Genomic DNA, 19,073 nt, shown 5'->3' with positions numbered 1-19,073 from the left:
CCTGGTTCGTTCATCGGGGGATTTTTTCTCCGATTACCACAAAATGTACAAGAAAAGCATAAAGGTACCAAGTATTATTTATTTATTATTTTTATATTTATCTGGCGACGACTAGACGCAGACCCAAGCCCTTAGGCCGTAGCTAGACCAAATCTTCAGCCTCTTCAGGTGGGGCAAATCAAATTTTAGGCGGATATTAAACATAAAAACTATATTAATTTCTAATACTTTTAATATTTTGAGAGGGGGTAACGATTGGGTTTAGAGAAGACAACTCACCTGCATTTAGAATAAATTTACGGGGGAAGGGGGCATCTTTGATAAAATTTTGCATTTGGCAAGACAATGTCAATCCAATGTACTTTATCAGACCGCCGAAAACAGATCTTGTAGAATTTTCCAGTCTATGGGATCCTTCGGGCATCGACCAATGCCCCCCCCCCTGGCTATGACCCAATACCTACTACAATACATAATAGTCAAATAATACTCACTAAATGTAAACGAATAGTTAGAATTTGGATGTCTTGTATAAATATGACAATACATTAAAAAACTTTCAATAACTACTTATTGTACAAAGTGATTCTTTTTTAAACGTACATGTCAGTATAAATTACGTATTATATTATTTTGCAAATTGAAATAAATCGATTTACAGATTTACTACTTACACATAAATATTTTTATAGATATGAGATAGGTATCTATTTATTTATTTAATATTAAATGTGCAAAGGTGTATTAAACTTAAATAATCATCCATGTTTTATTTATTTTTAATTTTTTGTTTTCGTTGACGCTTTTGAAAATTACTGATCAATCATTAAGTTATTGAAGTTGAAAATAAAAATAAAAACAAAAAAAAATACATATTTTTTATTAGGTACTATAGAATGCTTATAATACTATATTGCTTTTATTTTAAAATTTTTTTTTTATTATTATTAAGAATAAACCCTCGGCGACATCGGCCATTGGGAACAATGGAATTCCGTTATTTACATCTAAAATTTACAGTATTTAAATTTGAATAAGTGTACATTTGCTTTTTTTTAAATTTTGTTTAGAAGTTCTGCCAATGAGATGAAGTTGAATGTGACTGCGAGTGAAGAGTTGCTGTGACCGAGTGATTCTGCCAGGTGTTCAGGAAGATTTGATTTCAATCTTGATTCGGTATATGATAGACATTCAGTCATAATGTGTTTAACTGATAGGTACGTGCCGCAAGTTGTGCATATCGGGGGATCATTTTTACTCATTAAATAACTGTGAGTGATCTTGGTGTGGCCGATCCGTAGTCTTGTTAGTATAACTTCAAATTTTCTAGGAAGGTGTGTGGGATGAGGTCATGGGAAAACATCTTGTTTAATTTCGTGTAGTTTAGTGCGCGCGGAGTTCCAGTTTGTCTGCCATAACTTGGTATATTTTAAAATTAATAATATAATTGACAACAATTAAGGTTATTTATTTTTAAATATAAATAAATTGGATTTTTTCCTACATCAAATGGACAGTGAGCATTTGATCACTTGAACGCTGGCCCACTCTGCTCCCACTTTAATAAGACTTCAATGTCAGTTTACTTCAAAATTCTACACTGGAACTTAAAAAAAAATTATTGGGAGCTTTATTTCCAGGTTTTCTCATTTCTCCAAATAAATAAATAAGTATACGGATTTTTCGAATTTTCTTAAATTGCTAAGTTCACTATTTAATATTTTAGTTGGAACTATAACAACTATAGATTATAGCATTAATTATAATTGTGTTAGAAAATAATTTAGTCTTCATTCGCCAATCACTGATAATAAATTAATAATAAACTATAGTACACCTAATACTTACAAGTTATAAGTAAATGATAATTGATACTGTTAAAATGGAATATTTGCTAAAAAAAAAAATAGTATGTTTTTCAATTTACTTGTTTCTGATGGCTTTGAAAATGTTGGTAAAAGATTTATTCTGTATAGGTACGATAGCTAGGTATTATAAAATATAAATTATTAAATTCCTGTTATTATTACAACATGACTGAGTACTGGTATAGATTATAATATGATTCAGATTAATTTCTGCATATTTTGATCTAATTGTTATGCACGTACTTTTGAGTCATACCTTGTTTAAAAAAAAAAACTATTCAGTCATATGTATAAACACCTATATACATAATATATGTTATATTGCTGTAACGGTGTTGATCCGTTCGAATTTCTTGAATCCGCTCCTCCTATAGGACTATGACTCATCAGACGTAGTTACTATAGTAGCCAAACTACATGGCTACAGATCACTAATGGAGTGGGAGGAAATATTATAGCATACTAAGTTACAAAAACTCAATATAACATGAAGTTTTACGTCTAGACATCTAGTATGGAACGTTCTAGTGCATCATAATCTTATGATACAGGAAGCAGATTTTTTAAATCAATTACCATTGTAGCATTGTATACCTTTATTTGTAAGTATATCATAAATAATTAACTTTTACATAGTAAAATACTTTATAATATCACTAATTACTAGTAGTCATTAATAAATTAAGCGTATAAATTAAACAATATATACCTATAATATTTAACAGATTAAAATATTTTACTAATATAGGAATAATACAGATTAGACATGATAAATAAATGTACGTTTGATTTTAGAATATTTATAACTATATTCCTATAACTACTATAATGAATGGAAAATGATAGTTAAAAATCAGTAGCTATGTAATTTTACATGCTAACAACATTAAACTATTAACTATTGTAAGTGTTGGTTATTTTCAATAATATTGATAGAATTATTATTCATTAAAATGTATTTTTATTAAAAACAGTAAGATATGCCAAATTTTTAGAACTGCGTAATACTGTTTAGGAACATGGTCCATCATTGTTGATTTGACTGTTTGAGATTGAGTTACATGTTTTTGTTTTAATATAAATAAAATAGTTACCTGTGTCTTAATAGTTAGGTCACGGCAGGAATTAAACTCTTTGTTTTTTTCTGTATTGTTATAAACACTGCTAGTTATCTAAATTAATATTAAAATAAGTATAAAGGTTAAACAAACAAATAACAATACAATGTAAAAACATTACGCATTTATAGAATTATATTCAAAATCTTAATGATTATATTATTATCATTTGAATATAAAAACTTGAAAGAATATAAATAATAGGTTGAACGTAGGTATTTTATCATGTAGATAGACAATTATTATACATACGTATTATATTACACTACTATTTTTTTTTATATATAAATATAATACAATATCATAGATTTATAAAAAGTAATTTTTGTTAAGTTTAGTTTCTGATTACTGATCTAGATATTTAATAGGGAACTAAAATTGTTAATATTTTACAGATTGTATTTTACAATAATTATGGAGCTTTTGAAAATTGCTCTTGTGTTGATGGTTAGCTGTTCATTACTGTACTCGGTGAAATGTCATTCATATCATTTCGGCCAATGTCCAACTCTTGAACCAATGACTGATTTTTCAATGGATAAGGTAAGTCATAACTCATAATGTTATATGAAATATCTATAATGATTATTAATATATATAGTTTGATGATGTGTAATATGTTATATTCGTTTTCAACAAATTACAATAATATAATTAATTAAATCTTAAATAATACGTCAATTTTGACGAGCGTCAAATGAATGCAGTCATTTGGACGAACGACAATTATTAGGCGTATACGTCATTTTAACGCATGTAATTTTGACAACAACACTTTTAGGCGCTTTTAAATTGTGCGCAATACCTTGAAGCACTTCGTCGGTTGTAAAGTCATTATTACAAATTCGAATCAATTTTTTTGATGAGTCTTTGTACTTCTTTTTTTTAGTTGGTGAAAAACCAGCAATTAATAATTGTTCTTCTGTCAAGCTTTCATCCCTTTGCAATGCACTTATAAATTTCCATATGACTGGTTTGTTACGATTTAATAATGCCGAAAATGCATTATGCCAACCTCAATACTGTTATTGGTTTTCGGCAGAACAGTTCCATATTTCGACAGGATATTGCGGTTGTCGACGTCGACCCTCCTGACCAAAATTCCAATCCACGTACACTCGAAATAGGTGATTAGTGGAGATAGTATATAGTCGTTTTCCATATAAAAATCACTCTCCAACAAAATTTCAAAATAATTATCTACTTTGTCAATAGGTATGAAAGCAAGCGCTATTAATTTTTTAACTTGTAATGCAAAATTTACATCTTCTATATATTTAGTGGTCAAATCAAAGTTTTGAATTTTTCGGCAATTGCTTGACTAAAATGAAAAAAACTGTATCTCTGTACTTGGAAATTCGTTTTTAATAGAGTTCATTGCTGCTTTTTAAAAATCTGTTGTAAATTATTTTGGACATAAATCAAACTTGAGGGATTTTAATACTTTAAACATTTTATTGTACGTTACTGTCGTTACTACAATAAGAGATGAGTGCCTGTGTCCGGGCATGCAATATACTTACTCTAATACACCTATACTACATTACTACATAGTTCCAAGTTCACGTATTATATTTTTAAAACCTAAAAAATGACTTTAAATTATCATAATTTCAGCATCCCTTATATTTCATCTCTAATTGAATAAATGATAAATATACTTATGTAATATCAATGATACGTTGAACATTTTCAATTTTGTTATGAATTTATTACTTATCGATAATAATATTGTACTAACCAACTAACCAGTAATTTATTATTATGCTTATCTTTGGTGGTTTGTGGTACTGAAACAGTTAATAGTGAATATTGATAAAATTATATATTATTATACATTTATACTAATGATTGTGGAAAATGTTGTAAAAATTTAAATCATTGGTATAATAAAAACAATATTTGAACAGGCATAGAGTATAGTATATAGATACTATAGGTGCACTTGGTATCGTGCACGTATTCACTAATATATATCTTAAGACTAAAATGAATAACTTATAAAGTTATAAGTTATAATAATGGTTCTATTATGTTTTAAATTTAAATTTAATCTCTTATATAATTATAACCTAAGCCTTTACTTTGAGAACGTTATTTGAAAAATTAATATAATAATACTACACAGAGGACCAGAACACAGAATCAACAATAAAAATAATTCAATGCGTAGAAACTGATGCATTTATAAATTTTTAAACTGTTACAACTATCTTTATTAAATTATCATTGTTGTATACCGTTTATGATAGTATTCACATGTAATAATAAATATACAATGGGTATTTGAAAACGTGTAAAAAAGTAATTTAAGAATCTAACATTCTAATAATACAACATAATATTACTTAAGTCTACTATTTTAGTATAATAATACTTAATGTTTTTATCAATCATTTAATTGCATTTTATATTTTCTTAAATAAGTAATATTATATTCAGAAACGTGCTCAGAAACTATCGGTTATAATATAGATAGTATAAATAGTATAGTAATAACCATACATAGATAAAATATTAAATTAAGTACAATAAATAGATATACAATTTAGTTCTGTTCAAACAATAATTTGTTTCATAGTGTTTTATACATTTAACAATAGCAATAAAAAAAAAATATTTAAAATTAAAACCATTAATTGCCTACGGGGTACCTAGTCCATTAATAAAACCCCCCATTGTAGAGTGATGTTTATAAAGTTAATTGCATTTTCTACCATGTAGGTACATTATTTAATAATTATTAACTGTAAAATATACTTAATATATACATAATACATAGACTATAGATATACTGGATATATACGGTACCAACACAGTATACACGGTGTACCACGATGTGATCTGAAACATTCAAATGCAATATTCTGAATATTCACATAGATATTTGTCATTTTCGTCCTGATACACATTATAATATATACATTTAATAAGCAATTTAACATATAACATTAATAATATTATTGTTTATATTAACAAGGGTATTATTTATTTTTAATTTTGCTCATAAATTGGATACAAATATGTTTTATGGATTATAATGTTTGCAGTAAATAGATACAATAATATATACTAGAGTATAATTAATATATAGGTAGTTAACAATTTTAGTTATAACTGTATTTTATTTGTTCAGCTTTTAGGAAAATGGTATGCAATACAAAAAACATCAACGTCAAGCCGGTGTCTCGAATATAACTTCGAAAAAACAAGCGAGCCCAATGCATATAAATTAGATCAAATGAGTGAAAATTCTATTATTAATGTGGCGAAATCCAATAGCTACCACTATGTTGGAAATTTAAAAGCAGACCCTAGCTTACCTTCAAGAATGATAGCTAATTTTCCATTAAGTAAGTTACTGTTTGGAATATAGTTAATAAATTATCGCTAGCTTAATTTGGACCAGGGTGACTTATCACTTTACTATTTTTTTTCTATAGTGTTTTTTATCCACTTATCACTTACCACGTAAAATAGTTTATATATTATTTAAATTTGATATAGATTATATAATATTCCTTTCAAAAAAATTTTCTCTTATTAATTTTGTGTATAAACATAATATGTTAAATAAGTACTAATTGCATAATGCAAACAATTTCGAAACATCGAAACTACTTAATTCTTTTCTCTTACTAAAAAAAAATGTTTGAAAACCCTTTTCAAGTTTTAACATCACAATTAATATACATTTTTACTTGTATGCCTATAGGTGTTGCGGGAAAAGCGTCGTTTGTTGTTTTTTCAACGGACTACGTAAATTACGCAGGAATATTTTCTTGTCAAAAAATACCTCTCGGTAATAGACATTCAGTGACGATTTTATCTAGATCAAAAACATTGGATAAACAATATGTAGACAAGGTTAGTTAATTGTTCACTAAAATAATTTATCCCATAATATATCAAAATATGTCAAGATTAAGAAAAAATGGCACAAGAGTATTTTGTAAAGTTTGTTCTTATATGATGCTGAAGATTATTAAGAATCATATTACGTGATTTTGTACTTATTTAAAATGTATATGTCTCTATTTAAATTTTAAATTAAGTTCTACAATTCCTTAAAAAAAAGTCAATCTCCAGAAAAACTAAAAAAAAATATTTTCCAAATTTGATCAATACAAATTTATACATTCTGATCCTTAACCTAACTCCTTAAGTGTACAGCGAACCCCTATATAAAATATATTATAGTGTAATAACCACAAAACATTATTTCAGGTGCGCAATCGTATTGCTTCGAGCAACGTAAATCCATTTGACTTAACGATAGTTGATCAGAACAACTGTGCACATCTCAACACATCGATGCGCGTGGAAATCAATGACCAAACTTTCAGCTCACACAACATTGGTCAGGCGGTGCGCAAAGTAGGATCAAAAATTGGCGACGGCGTCGAATACGTGATCGAAGGTGGTAAAAAACTATACAAAGCGGCGAGTAGTTCAGAAAAAAAAGGTGATCCTAACAGTGAATTCGAGTTGTTGCCGTAGATTACTATCATAATAAATATTTGCGTGTAATTTACCGTGTAATCTTAATTATTCTGTTGTAGTTTATAATTTAATATTCAGGAATATCTTTTTATATCTATATAGATACGAGTGGTACGACTATACCTAAATCGGCTGAATCACAACAAATTTCCTACGACTGATTATCAAAAATATATTAATTTAGTCAATTATATATATATTTTTTTTTATTTTACTTTACAACTGAAGTTTGTACATTAGTTATAACTTTATAAGTAGGATTTAAATAATTTGAATATACATTTATATTTTATACATCGATATTAAATATTATGCAGAATTAACTATTTTGTAATTTATTTTAACAGTTTATTTTTCATTAGTTTCATCAAAGGCCAAAGTTGTATTTTTTCTTTGCATACCTAATATAGGTAATTCTTTTCATCGAGATGTCGGATCTTCAAACGTCTAATTTAGCATTGAACTTAAAAAATACGTGTACCAACTTGTTGACTATTATTATAATATCAACGTTTACAGTAATTACCTACTCAAAACTCAATGTACACTAAAATGCATTTGGCAGTTTTCGTTTCAACGCTTGCGTAGGTTGAACTTTAATACTTAAATAATGGTTATTATGTAAGTGGAGGTTTACATTTGCTAGAGCTTGGCACAAGATAACGTTTACATTTTTTCGAGATCATCGTGCATTCTATAACAATATCCAGACTATGCGAATTTTAGAATTTCAGATTAATAATATAATAAATAATAATAATAGGTATTATGTAATAGGTTATCACAAATTATCGAGTTCGACAATGCATTTGTAAGGATTAACGACGCTTATATTTATTCATTTACGCATGTGTTGTCTTCGTCGTACAAGTGCGTAGCATAACAAATTTTACGCTCAGCAGATCACGTTTATCTCTGTTATTTTAAAATTTAGAGTGAATTGACCTATTATAAAAATTAAAGGCAAGATTATTACCGAGTGTATCTCATAGGCTTTTTATTATATTTTAATTTTAAAGCGAGTAATGAGTATTTTAAAATTGTAAATAATTTTTATATCTAAAAATACTCATAACTCGGCTTAAAATTAAAATATAATAAAAAGCCTATGAGATGCACTCGGTAATAATCTTGCCTTTAATTTTTATAATAGGTCAATTCACTCTAAATTTTAAAATAACGGAGATAAACGTGATCTTCTGAGCGTAAAATTTGCTATGCTACGCACTTGTACGACGGAGACAACATATGCGGGTTTGGCGTCCTCTTAATTCATCTTATTCTTTACTTATACAACAGGAAGACATTTGTGGTAGGTGTAAGTTACAAGTGGCCAGTGGGTATTAGTCAGTGTAAAATATGTGTTATGTGTGGTACAACTCTAGTACTACTCTATAGTACAGGGGTGGCTACAACGAGGCTCTTAAATCAATTTCGTGAGGCTTTTGAACCAAACTTAGACTAAAATTAAAAGTAAATAAATGTTCCTTCATTTGTTTTAAAATGAAAAATGGATCTTTATTTTGTAAACATTGCTTTACAATGTGTGGCTCACCTCGAATTAACTTTATAAATTTGAGGCTCCCAAAGTTAAGGTTAGTGGCCACCCCTGCTATAGTATAAAGTAAAATGTATGTCATCGACTTATCACACAATAAGAATATTAAAGTACCTATACTATACAAGTATAGAAGTTTCTAGTACCTACATAGGCGCAATTAGGTGGGGGCTAGGGGGGCTTAGTCCCCTCCCCCAAATATTTTTGTAGCCCCCTCCCCCCAAAATAAAGCCATGACTTACGAATTTTTTATTCGTCATAGAAATAAAATTGGCACATTTTTTTTTTTTAATCAAAAAAAACCTGAAATTATTATTATTTCAGTTATTATCCAGGTTACACATTCCATAAAAAAAAAATGTACACGAGTTAAACGCATTACAGTCACACTGGTTATATTTGTTGTCACCACGGTTGTGTATCTACAACGTTCGTTTTCTTCTATGCGTAGATTAAAAACTTGGCAGAGGACGACAATGAGACAAGAGCGATTTTCAAATTTATCAATAATAAATATTGAAAGGGATCTAACAAATAGTTTGGAGACAAAAACAATTGCCCCTAGTTGCGCCTATGAGTATCTACCTATGTCCACGAATAATATATTATTAGCAAAATTACTAAAAACGTAATGATTTGTGATTATTTGTAATTTTCTCCATATTCAACCTTAAAATGTCTGTAAAAAATAACTGAATTTATATAATTATTGTAATTTTTGATTACAGTATGAACTATTTATGAAAACCGTTGTTTCAAATTCTCATTTTTCTAAATTAAACATTTTATAATTTTTTAACTACAAAATCATTTTTAAATATTCAATTTGATAAATGTTGTCAAAATTCAAACTTTAAATTTTTATTAAAAAAATTTGTCTATGTATTTATAATGTTTTTCAACTGCTATTGTAACAATATTTATCAAGAGTCTTGTATTAAGTTTGGACGCTTCTGACTCAAAGCCAACAAATACAATTTTATTTAGATTTAAAAAAAAAATTGAAAACCTAAAGTGTCCGTAAACAGCTTATAATTCAGTGAAAATTTTTTTATTTTATGTATCTACGGTTATTTGTTTTAGAGTATAAGCCATTAGGTATACCAAAATCCAAAACCTATTTGCCTAAAAATTTTCGTATTCAATAAAATTAATATCGATAAAAATTTATTTGTTGGGTAGAAAAGCTTGAAAATTTAATACAAAGATCCTAACATTATTGTTACAATAGCAGTTGAAAAATAAAAGATATTCATAGTCACAATTGTTTGTGTCTGTCACGCTGTCACGACGTTTTGGGACAGTAAAAGTGCTTCGCTTTTCGACTTCAGTACCTCGTTCGATCAGAAAGGGTCAAAGGTAAAAATTTCTCAATATTTTTCTAAATAATCGGAAGAAACAAACTGAAAATTAAGGGAAAAACTGGAAATTTTACGCACAATCAGTTTTTGACAAAATCGATTTTGGTTTTTGATGTCACTTTAAAACAAATGACCATAGATGCATGACATTTTCACTGAATGTTTATATTGATATTTTCTATATTTGATAAAATTTTCAAAATATTTTGAGCTGTTTACTGACATTTTAATTTTTAAACTTTTTTAGTTTTTTTTTTCAATAAATATCGATAAAAATGTATTTGTTGGGTAGAAAAGCTTGAAAATTTAATTCAAGACACCTAACATATTGTTACAATAGCAGTTGAAAAATATTAAAAATACATTGGCATGATTTTTTTCTACAAGCATTTAAAGTTCAAGTTTTGACTAAATACGTAAAAATTGCGGCAATGTCAAATTATCTTAGATGGAAATTCATAAAAGTTTTTCTTTTTAGATACGATGCAGAGTTCAAGTCTAGATTTAACTTAGCATTGTTAACTATTTTTAAATTACTAGGTTCTAATAAAAAAGTGTTAACTTGTTTCACCATTTTTTATGTTATTCTCAAATTGTTGAAATTCCGTTGTTTTTTCTAAAGTTTACAAATGGTTATCAAGTGAAACTGAGCTTTTAAGGTCATGTAATAGTAACAACGGATTAATATAATCATCTTTGAGTTTAAAATTGTTCTTATTGTGTAATATTGACTACTGTTCTGATGTACTTTTTTGTAACTTCAATTTTACACTAAATATACTAAATCTGAAAATTTTGTACCGTTCTTGCAGCTTTTGCATTCGTGTCCGCGCTCGTTTTATACGAAAATACATCTTTCCATTCACTGTAGATATATCACTTATCAAGTTCGCTAGCTTAGGTAAGCCTTGTAATAAGTCATTTATAAGGGTAGGTTGTATTTTATCGAGTTTTTTTTGGAAATTATTTTTCGAGTCTGTTAAATGTAAATTTTTTAATATTATTCGTACGTGCTATAATTTGTATTGTACCTATCTGTTATTCAATAAACACAATTTAAAATGAACAACGTTTGTAAAGGAGTTTTTCTCCGTCAATAAAAAAATAACAAATAGTAATGATAACTTTTTTAAAAAACTTGACAATATAATTAAAGGTTATTAATAAATTGTTATTTATGAAATTAAAAAAAATAAATCCGTGCGTAAATTCACAATCGTTTTCTATGAGCAACGATTGGACGCTTAAAGTTAGTATTTCACAAAATTTTAATTTTTGATTCTCTAATTTTTGATATCGTATCTTAATATACGATGTTGTATACGTTTCACTATTACCAAGGCGATGGCATCTTAAAATACTTTCTTGGGCCTTTTATCTCAGACACTTAATTTCTAGAGTTCCAGATACCTTTTTCCACGATACAAAAATACCTTAGTCCAGACGAGTACAATTAAACGTAATAGAATACATCTCGTAATATAATATAAAATAATGCCATTATATTAACATTTCATTTTGTTAATGTGTACGGTGGTAATAAAAGTTGAAGGCGCCAGACCGACGCGACAAATGCGAAGTTATTTTGAAGTCTAGACTAGTTTTATCACGGAACTAATGTGACAAAATATCAATTTCAATATAGATATTTAAACTGTAATATAATGTAGGTATAACTATTAGGTATATTTCTCTGGTATCATTATACTTTAGACAACATAAAAAAAAATCAATTATTAGTAATTGTGTGTTTAAACTAAAAAAACCCATTTTATATTGACATTTCAGAAAGAAATCGTAGCAAGCCTTTAAATATTACATAACTTATAAGAAACAAAAAAATACGTCAATTAACATATTTTTCAAGTCCGAAGAAGTAACGATAAGGGAAACAGGCATCTCAAACATCCTGTCAGAAGCTAGACCTAGACAACATAAGACAATAAATAATAGCCTTTATTAGGTACTAAGTCCAACCTTATCAATAGTATTTAACATGTAACTTATATAACATGTAAATAATTTAGAGTTAAACTAATTGTTGCCAATGGCCATAGTTACCGAGGCTTATTAACCGAGGAAATTGTAAACACTATAGACATACTAGTAGGAATAACAAAATGAACAAAAAACATTTAACATTTGTTGGATAAAGTGACATACTTGGATTGACTCTGTAGAATAAGCGCCAAATTAGGGTAGATTGATAAAAATTAGAATTTTAGGTTATAGAATGTGTCCATAAGCAGACATCAAAGAGGGTTGTGCTTAGGTCTCATCACAGACATTTAAAAAACCAACTCTAAATGAAATTATATTTACATTCGTAGATATTTTTAGGGCTACTATTTAGTGTGGATTGTGTTTTCCCCTACCAAGCAAAAAAAAATAAATTAATAGTTTAACTAGGTATAATGACTTTTGTTGGCGTGTTCAGATTACATAGGAAAATTCAAGAGTGATGACTATAAAGTAATTTTTAATCCTTTGAAACTTGATTAAATATTCAAGCTTTTTGAACGGACATATTAAAATGTATTACTGATACAAAAAAAAAAAATGTTTAAACTTTCTATAAACAACTCAAAAAACAGTGATATGAAAACTTAAATTATTATACCATGTATAAAAAATACTCATATAAAAATTTGGAATAACAATCAATTAATCATAAATATTTTATATTCTCTATTTTATTATATTTTATGGACATATATTTTTGAATTAATAAAATAACTAACTACATCGACTTATTCGAAAACTCATGCACTTAAGAATGTATATAATTTTCAATATTTTATGCCAAGATTTGAAAATTTAAAACAAGGTTTGGTTTTTCGTAAATAATATTTACTGAAAGTTAAAAAAATAAGGTAGAGTTATTGGGTGAACCCTATATTATTTTTGAACATAACCAACAATGCTCAGATTATGAGCTTTTAAGTTAAAAAAAAATATGTAGATTATAGTACAGGGAAAAGTGAAAATTTAGGTATACACCCTGTTAAAGATACACCACTAAACTTAGAAGGTACACAATATACTGCAATATATACTGTTACGCGTCCCACGACAACTTTTACCATCGACGACTGTTTTTCTATAATTATTTTCAAAAATTGTAACTATATAAATTAGCTAAATGTTTATAACGAGATATGGTATAAATATTTATATTTTTTTTATATAATAAATTCAAAATAATACACATTATTATAGTATACATACTACCAGAGACGGGCAATTGTTAGTATACAAATATAATATGTAAATATTTCTAAGGTTAGTGGTTACGTTATATTATTGTAAGATTTAAACTTCATAAAGTCAGGAAGTGGACTATGGAGGATAATAGTAGTATAGTAACCATTAGCCAGGCTATATTTTAAAATAGAAATACTACCTGCCTTAGATGAATGTTTCAATTTATGAATTACTTAGTTATTTAATTAAGGTTGACCTAGTGAAATGGAATTATTTAAGAATATAAAATGTAAGTAATATCTACTGCAAGGTTACTCCTGTAACAGAATATTTCTAATTTAATCGTTATAATAGCGAAATGTCGATATACCCATCTATTATCAGTAAAATAATAGCAATACAACAGTTATATATAGCCATATATAGGTACTTATTTATAATATGGCTTAAGAGGACGTTACACCCGCATTTGTTGTCTCCGTCTTAAAAGTGCGTAACATTGCAAAAACTGTTTCGCGCGGGAAAGAACCGAGAAAGATACAGTTATAACTAAGAAACGAAATTTTCACCACATAAAAAGGAGAATTTTGTCTGTGCAATATCGTTTTTATTTTTTTGATATCACTTATACAAAAAAAATTCTTATTGTTTTATTATTAATATATTAATTTTGTGTTTTTTAAGCATGAATAACTTTTTGTGTAGTTCTGATATCGAAAAAATAAAAACGATATTGCATAGACAAAATTCTCCTTTTTATGTGGTGAAAATTTCGTTTCTTAGTTATAACTGTAGCTTTCTCGGTTCTTTCCCGCGCCAAACAGTTTTTGCAATGTTACGCACTTGTAAGACGGAGACAACAAATGCGGGTGTAACGTCCTCTTAATGCATTTATATGCACTAACATCTCGAGTAGGTATGTACAAATACGCAAAATAAAATTATTGTGTGTGTGGGGGGAGGGGGGGTGTATCGAGTGCTTTTATAGTTTTATACACTCCTGCAGTATAGTTGTACCACTGCAGCAGGGTAAGGTGTACATTCGTCCATTTCCACAACACATTTCGTCGTTGTTTGTGTTATTAATCGGGAAATTTTGAAATCTAATTACGTAGTTTGTGGTAATTACACACACGCACGTTTATCCATATAATATGTAGGTACATAATATAAAATATTAACTATTTATACATCAAACGAGTGTGCGAAAGCCGTGTAATTGCATGCGCGTGCCTGTATGGCGGCGGTGATTGCATAACTGCAGGTAAATGCATCATATATGCACCGCATGGCGCATATACAATACATAATATAGTGTCAATATTGGTACATATATATTATATATATATCAATTATAAATTATAAATACCCGTAGAATGTGTGTTATACGTCGTAGTGCAGGTACATACGTCTTTTCTGGTCGTGTATATAATGACTACATTGGACTCGGAGGAGTTTTATTATGATTTTTTCGGTGACTTAATAAAATTCGTTTCACTGCAGCGTTACATACGGCGACGTCGATAATCGTTCAAAAGTCTGCGGAAAGAATAAAAAAATAATAATTATAATAATATTAAAACACTTTATTAGATAACAAAAATGTAAATGTATAATATATACGTGCGAGTATGCATATATATTTCCGATTGCTATTTTGTCGTTAAACATAATCTGAACTAATTTTATTCACGGTCGTCTAGAAATAATTGATGCCTTATGAGACTTTAGGTGCATGTTAAATTAATTTTTTTAGAATTTCATTGACTATTTGTGTTCACTTCATATACACCTATATAATATCATCTCATAATATTTTTATATCAAAACGAAGGTTTTCGTTAGCCAAGCACCAAGTATAATGTTTTTTTTTTTTTTTTTAAGGATGTGTTAACATTCGGTAAGTCTTGCGAGCACCTTTATATAATATATACATATATATATATTAAGTAAAGTTATAAGTAAAAAAATACCAAATGTACATTGTATTAATTCGACGCTGCAGTTTGCAGTCGAACTATACCGTATGCATCCATAAGTGCTCCCTATTTTGATATATACGTTCAAGCATGATGCTATACGTGTGTGGGTGGTATTAGTGTAATACAATATTGTTTTTTGTTTTTTATATTAATTGTTGAAGGCATTTAGGCATCAACGACAAGGTTATTAGCCGATTATACAATTTTATATTAAATATTTTGTCGATTTATAAAAACTCAACACTATATATTACATACATATAGGAATATAAATACAATTGTTATTAATTATCATTGCTATTATATGTCAACTTGCATGTAGTAGTTTCAGTTAAGTTTATACAATTATACGATATACATTGTCATTACATGTTTTGATTATCAAGTATTATTAATTATTGACTAATGACAAACTAATATTCGCAATGTAAGTGGTAGCAGGGCGTTTTAGGAAACGGTTACACCTATAACTATACTCAACTCAACTACTGTAACAATTTTTTTTTATTGAAAAATAGTATTTTATACGTAATAATTTTGACTGTGCTATTGGTTGCTAGCCTTGTAAAGGTCGACAAAATACTATATACACTATAACTGTATCCGAGCAATAAATAAATAAATATTAATTTGGAAAAAAAAATAAATCTTGATTTTTATGAGTTTGTTGTCTTAAGCTTAAAAACCAATCAACAGTTACACACAAAAAAAAAAGTAAAAAAAGGAAATGTCTGTATACGAGTAAATTGTTTTAAATATTTTGAAAATTATACTACTTTTGCATAGAAGATGTTAATATAAACGATTAGTAAAAATTTCAAATACAGTAATAAGTTTTTGATTACAATATAATAATGAGATGAGTATCTTAATTCATAAGAAATATTTTTGGAATTACGATCAACTTTTTTCTTGAAATTCTGGCAATAACATATGAGAAACAAAAAAGGTATGAATTTTTAAAAATACTATACATTTTTAATTCCGAATATTTTAGAAATTATTTTTGACAAATTGATGTTGGTAAAAATTCCAAATTTAATTGTTCATAACAAATAATTGTGAACATAAGCTCAAAAAAATTTCTATAATTATAAACATTAAACTTAAAACTTAAGAATATATACGCAGTTATTTGTTTTTGAATTACTACAAGATTAAAAAATTAATTGATTTGTATGAAAATTTTGTTTTTTTCCTAATTATTCTTTATTTTGATTTCAAGTTTTGAGAATTTTTTGCTTTTGATTCTCTATATTCACTAAAAAAGGTTTTGTACTTGTAGCTTAATATCGAAGATTTTTTTTATCATACAACGTCTCTTTTGACGAGAAAAAAACATTGTAACGTAAATCTTAAATATTTTTGTACATATATTAATAATATTCTTATAGAAATTTACATTTAAGATGTATATATTTAACACTATAAATATAATAAACATTTCTAAAAAGTTCTGATAGTCATCGATGATTTAATATTTCCTCGATCTTATAAGAGATGGTCAATTATTTAAACTTTGAATCTATTAAATTTTCAAGCCTTGGGTATTAAATATGAAAATGTCCTGGATTTATAACTCCAGTAAAATTAGCGAATTTCCGTGATAAACCACCAGAGTTGATAATTAAATTAAATTGTCTGATTCAAAAGTCAAAACGTAATGACAGACACAAACTATACCTACTCCGCCACTCACACTTCACACACATTAATCATAGCTCCGCTTAGAATCTAACTTCCGAGAATAGTTAATACTTATTTACAGTATAATCTGCAATATGCAATATAATATTATTTGATTCAAATATTCTATTCTAATCTATCTACGCCATAAATAAGTAATTGCGTAGTATTTCTCTCATTAAAAAAAAAATATATACACCTACGTATTTATATAGGTATATTTTTTTCTTCAATTTATTTTGTCAATAATTCAATGATTATTAATAGACAATAAATAATTTATAATGCGTAGTTCCGATATATTTTATTAATACCAACAGGGTAATTAATAAAAAACTGAATTTTTTTTTGTGGAAACGTAATTATTATTCGTAAACCTGTTTAATTTAATTTTTTATTTAATTCCTATTTATGCATGCAATATTATGAAGAATGCATGACGCGTGTATATATTATAATATATAAATAGTAGATTACGTAAACAATAAATGACGATTGTTTATTGGTTCGTCAACTCATTTGAGATCTGAGAAGAAATCGATCATCATTAAATATGGTAGGTAATAGATTTATGGATAATATATAATAATTTATATTTATCAGAAAAATAAATTTAGTCATGTTAACATTTTAACAGCAGTTAATTATGTAAATAAAGAAATTACACAAGCATATGATTTTAATGTGTTGACAAATTTTGTACTGTAAATCAATATAATTTCAATGTTAATTGTGTGTTGGCGATCGTTTCATTCAGCTAAATTAATAAATATGCAAAATATGAATATTATACCTTCTAACGATTTATTATACTATCAATTGTTTCTAATTCGTATCTAATATTCATTATTTATCTAAATATGTTTTAAATACACAAATAGGTCCTAGTAACTGTCGGTATTTTGGCTATTTGGTTTTCACAAATAATATCACCCTTTTTTGTACATTGCCCATAGGTTTTATTGTTATTAAATTTACTGCACAGTAATAAGTTAAAACGAAAAAATTCAAAAGTACAAAATATAAAGTGATTGAATACAAATACAGAGGATTTAATGAAGGACATAATTTGGATATGATGGTGAAACAAAGTGAATTTAGGGGAATAGTTGGATATCATTAATATTAGGCCACGAGAGGGGCATAACCTAAGGAGACTGACGAGAGGAAAGGTGAGTTTTACGAAAAAAAAAAACAGATTTTTGTTAAATAGCAATGCGTGTTCAAAATCAAATATAGAGGTAAATATTACATGCATTTATTCAATACTTTATTTTAGACTAGTTAATGAATGCATTTGGTACGATACAGGTAAACGAATATTGTAATTCTTGTATTCTATTGCACTACCTATCGTATGATTATGCAAACTGCAGTGATACATTTTTATGCTAATAAATCATATTATATGTTACAATATATTAAAAATTAATTAAATATTATTATTAGTGATGTATCTGAGGAAAAAAATATTTCATCTTTTTGTATAATGGTTATTTACACTTAGGCAGTATTTAAACTTTGTTAGTTCTATTCGATTTGTTTTGAAATCCTTAAACTATTACGCGTGGAGATCTCTCGTCTATATACATTTATACACATATAGAAGACGTGTAGGCCGATAAATGCCATCACAAAATCACACACCATCATCACTGATCGCTATAATGACCGCGCGTCGACCGACTTATACAATATTATACAATACTATCTAGAACCTACCTATTTTAATAGGATTTCAGATGGCCGAAAATGATGACAATCTGCATGACGACTGTATAATAATATGATTT

The 19,073-nt window shown here is 27.4% G+C and overlaps 2 protein-coding genes across 5 annotated transcripts in view; one reads left to right on the top strand and one right to left on the bottom strand.

Moving 5' to 3' along the window:
• Positions 1 to 3,381: 3,381 nt before the first annotated feature.
• LOC107169364 (uncharacterized) overlaps positions 3,382 to 19,073 on the bottom strand; it is a 28,883-nt gene continuing 13,191 nt past the window's right edge. For all 3 annotated transcript variants that reach the window (XM_089227417.1, XM_089227416.1, XM_089227418.1), the window contains 2 exons: positions 14,982 to 15,151; positions 3,382 to 5,830 (listed from right to left, as the gene is read on the bottom strand). The gene's annotated coding sequence lies outside the window, so the exon portion shown is untranslated. The remainder of the gene's footprint in view (positions 5,831 to 14,981; positions 15,152 to 19,073) is intronic.
• On the top strand, positions 3,393 to 7,812 carry LOC107169237 (apolipoprotein D-like). 2 transcript variants are annotated; one of them, XM_015518915.2, is made up of 5 exons: positions 3,393 to 3,529; positions 6,123 to 6,339; positions 6,702 to 6,853; positions 7,214 to 7,451; positions 7,592 to 7,812. In XM_015518915.2, exons 1-5 carry the CDS (start codon positions 3,401 to 3,403, stop codon positions 7,648 to 7,650), a joined length of 795 nt encoding a protein of 264 aa, XP_015374401.1. In that variant the 5' UTR covers positions 3,393 to 3,400; the 3' UTR covers positions 7,651 to 7,812. The 2 variants fall into 2 exon arrangements, with proteins under 2 accessions (XP_015374401.1, XP_089083545.1); XM_089227419.1 differs by having other exon boundaries at positions 7,214 to 7,812.

The sequence above is a fragment of the Diuraphis noxia genome, unplaced genomic scaffold (assembly GCF_037042655.1).
Source record: "Diuraphis noxia isolate RWA-SAM2 unplaced genomic scaffold, SU_Dnox_SAM2 contig0004, whole genome shotgun sequence".
NCBI classification, from domain to species: Eukaryota; Metazoa; Arthropoda; class Insecta; order Hemiptera; family Aphididae; genus Diuraphis; species Diuraphis noxia.
Note: the sequence above shows the minus strand (reverse complement) of the source record. Positions and strands in the feature narration are given on the sequence as shown.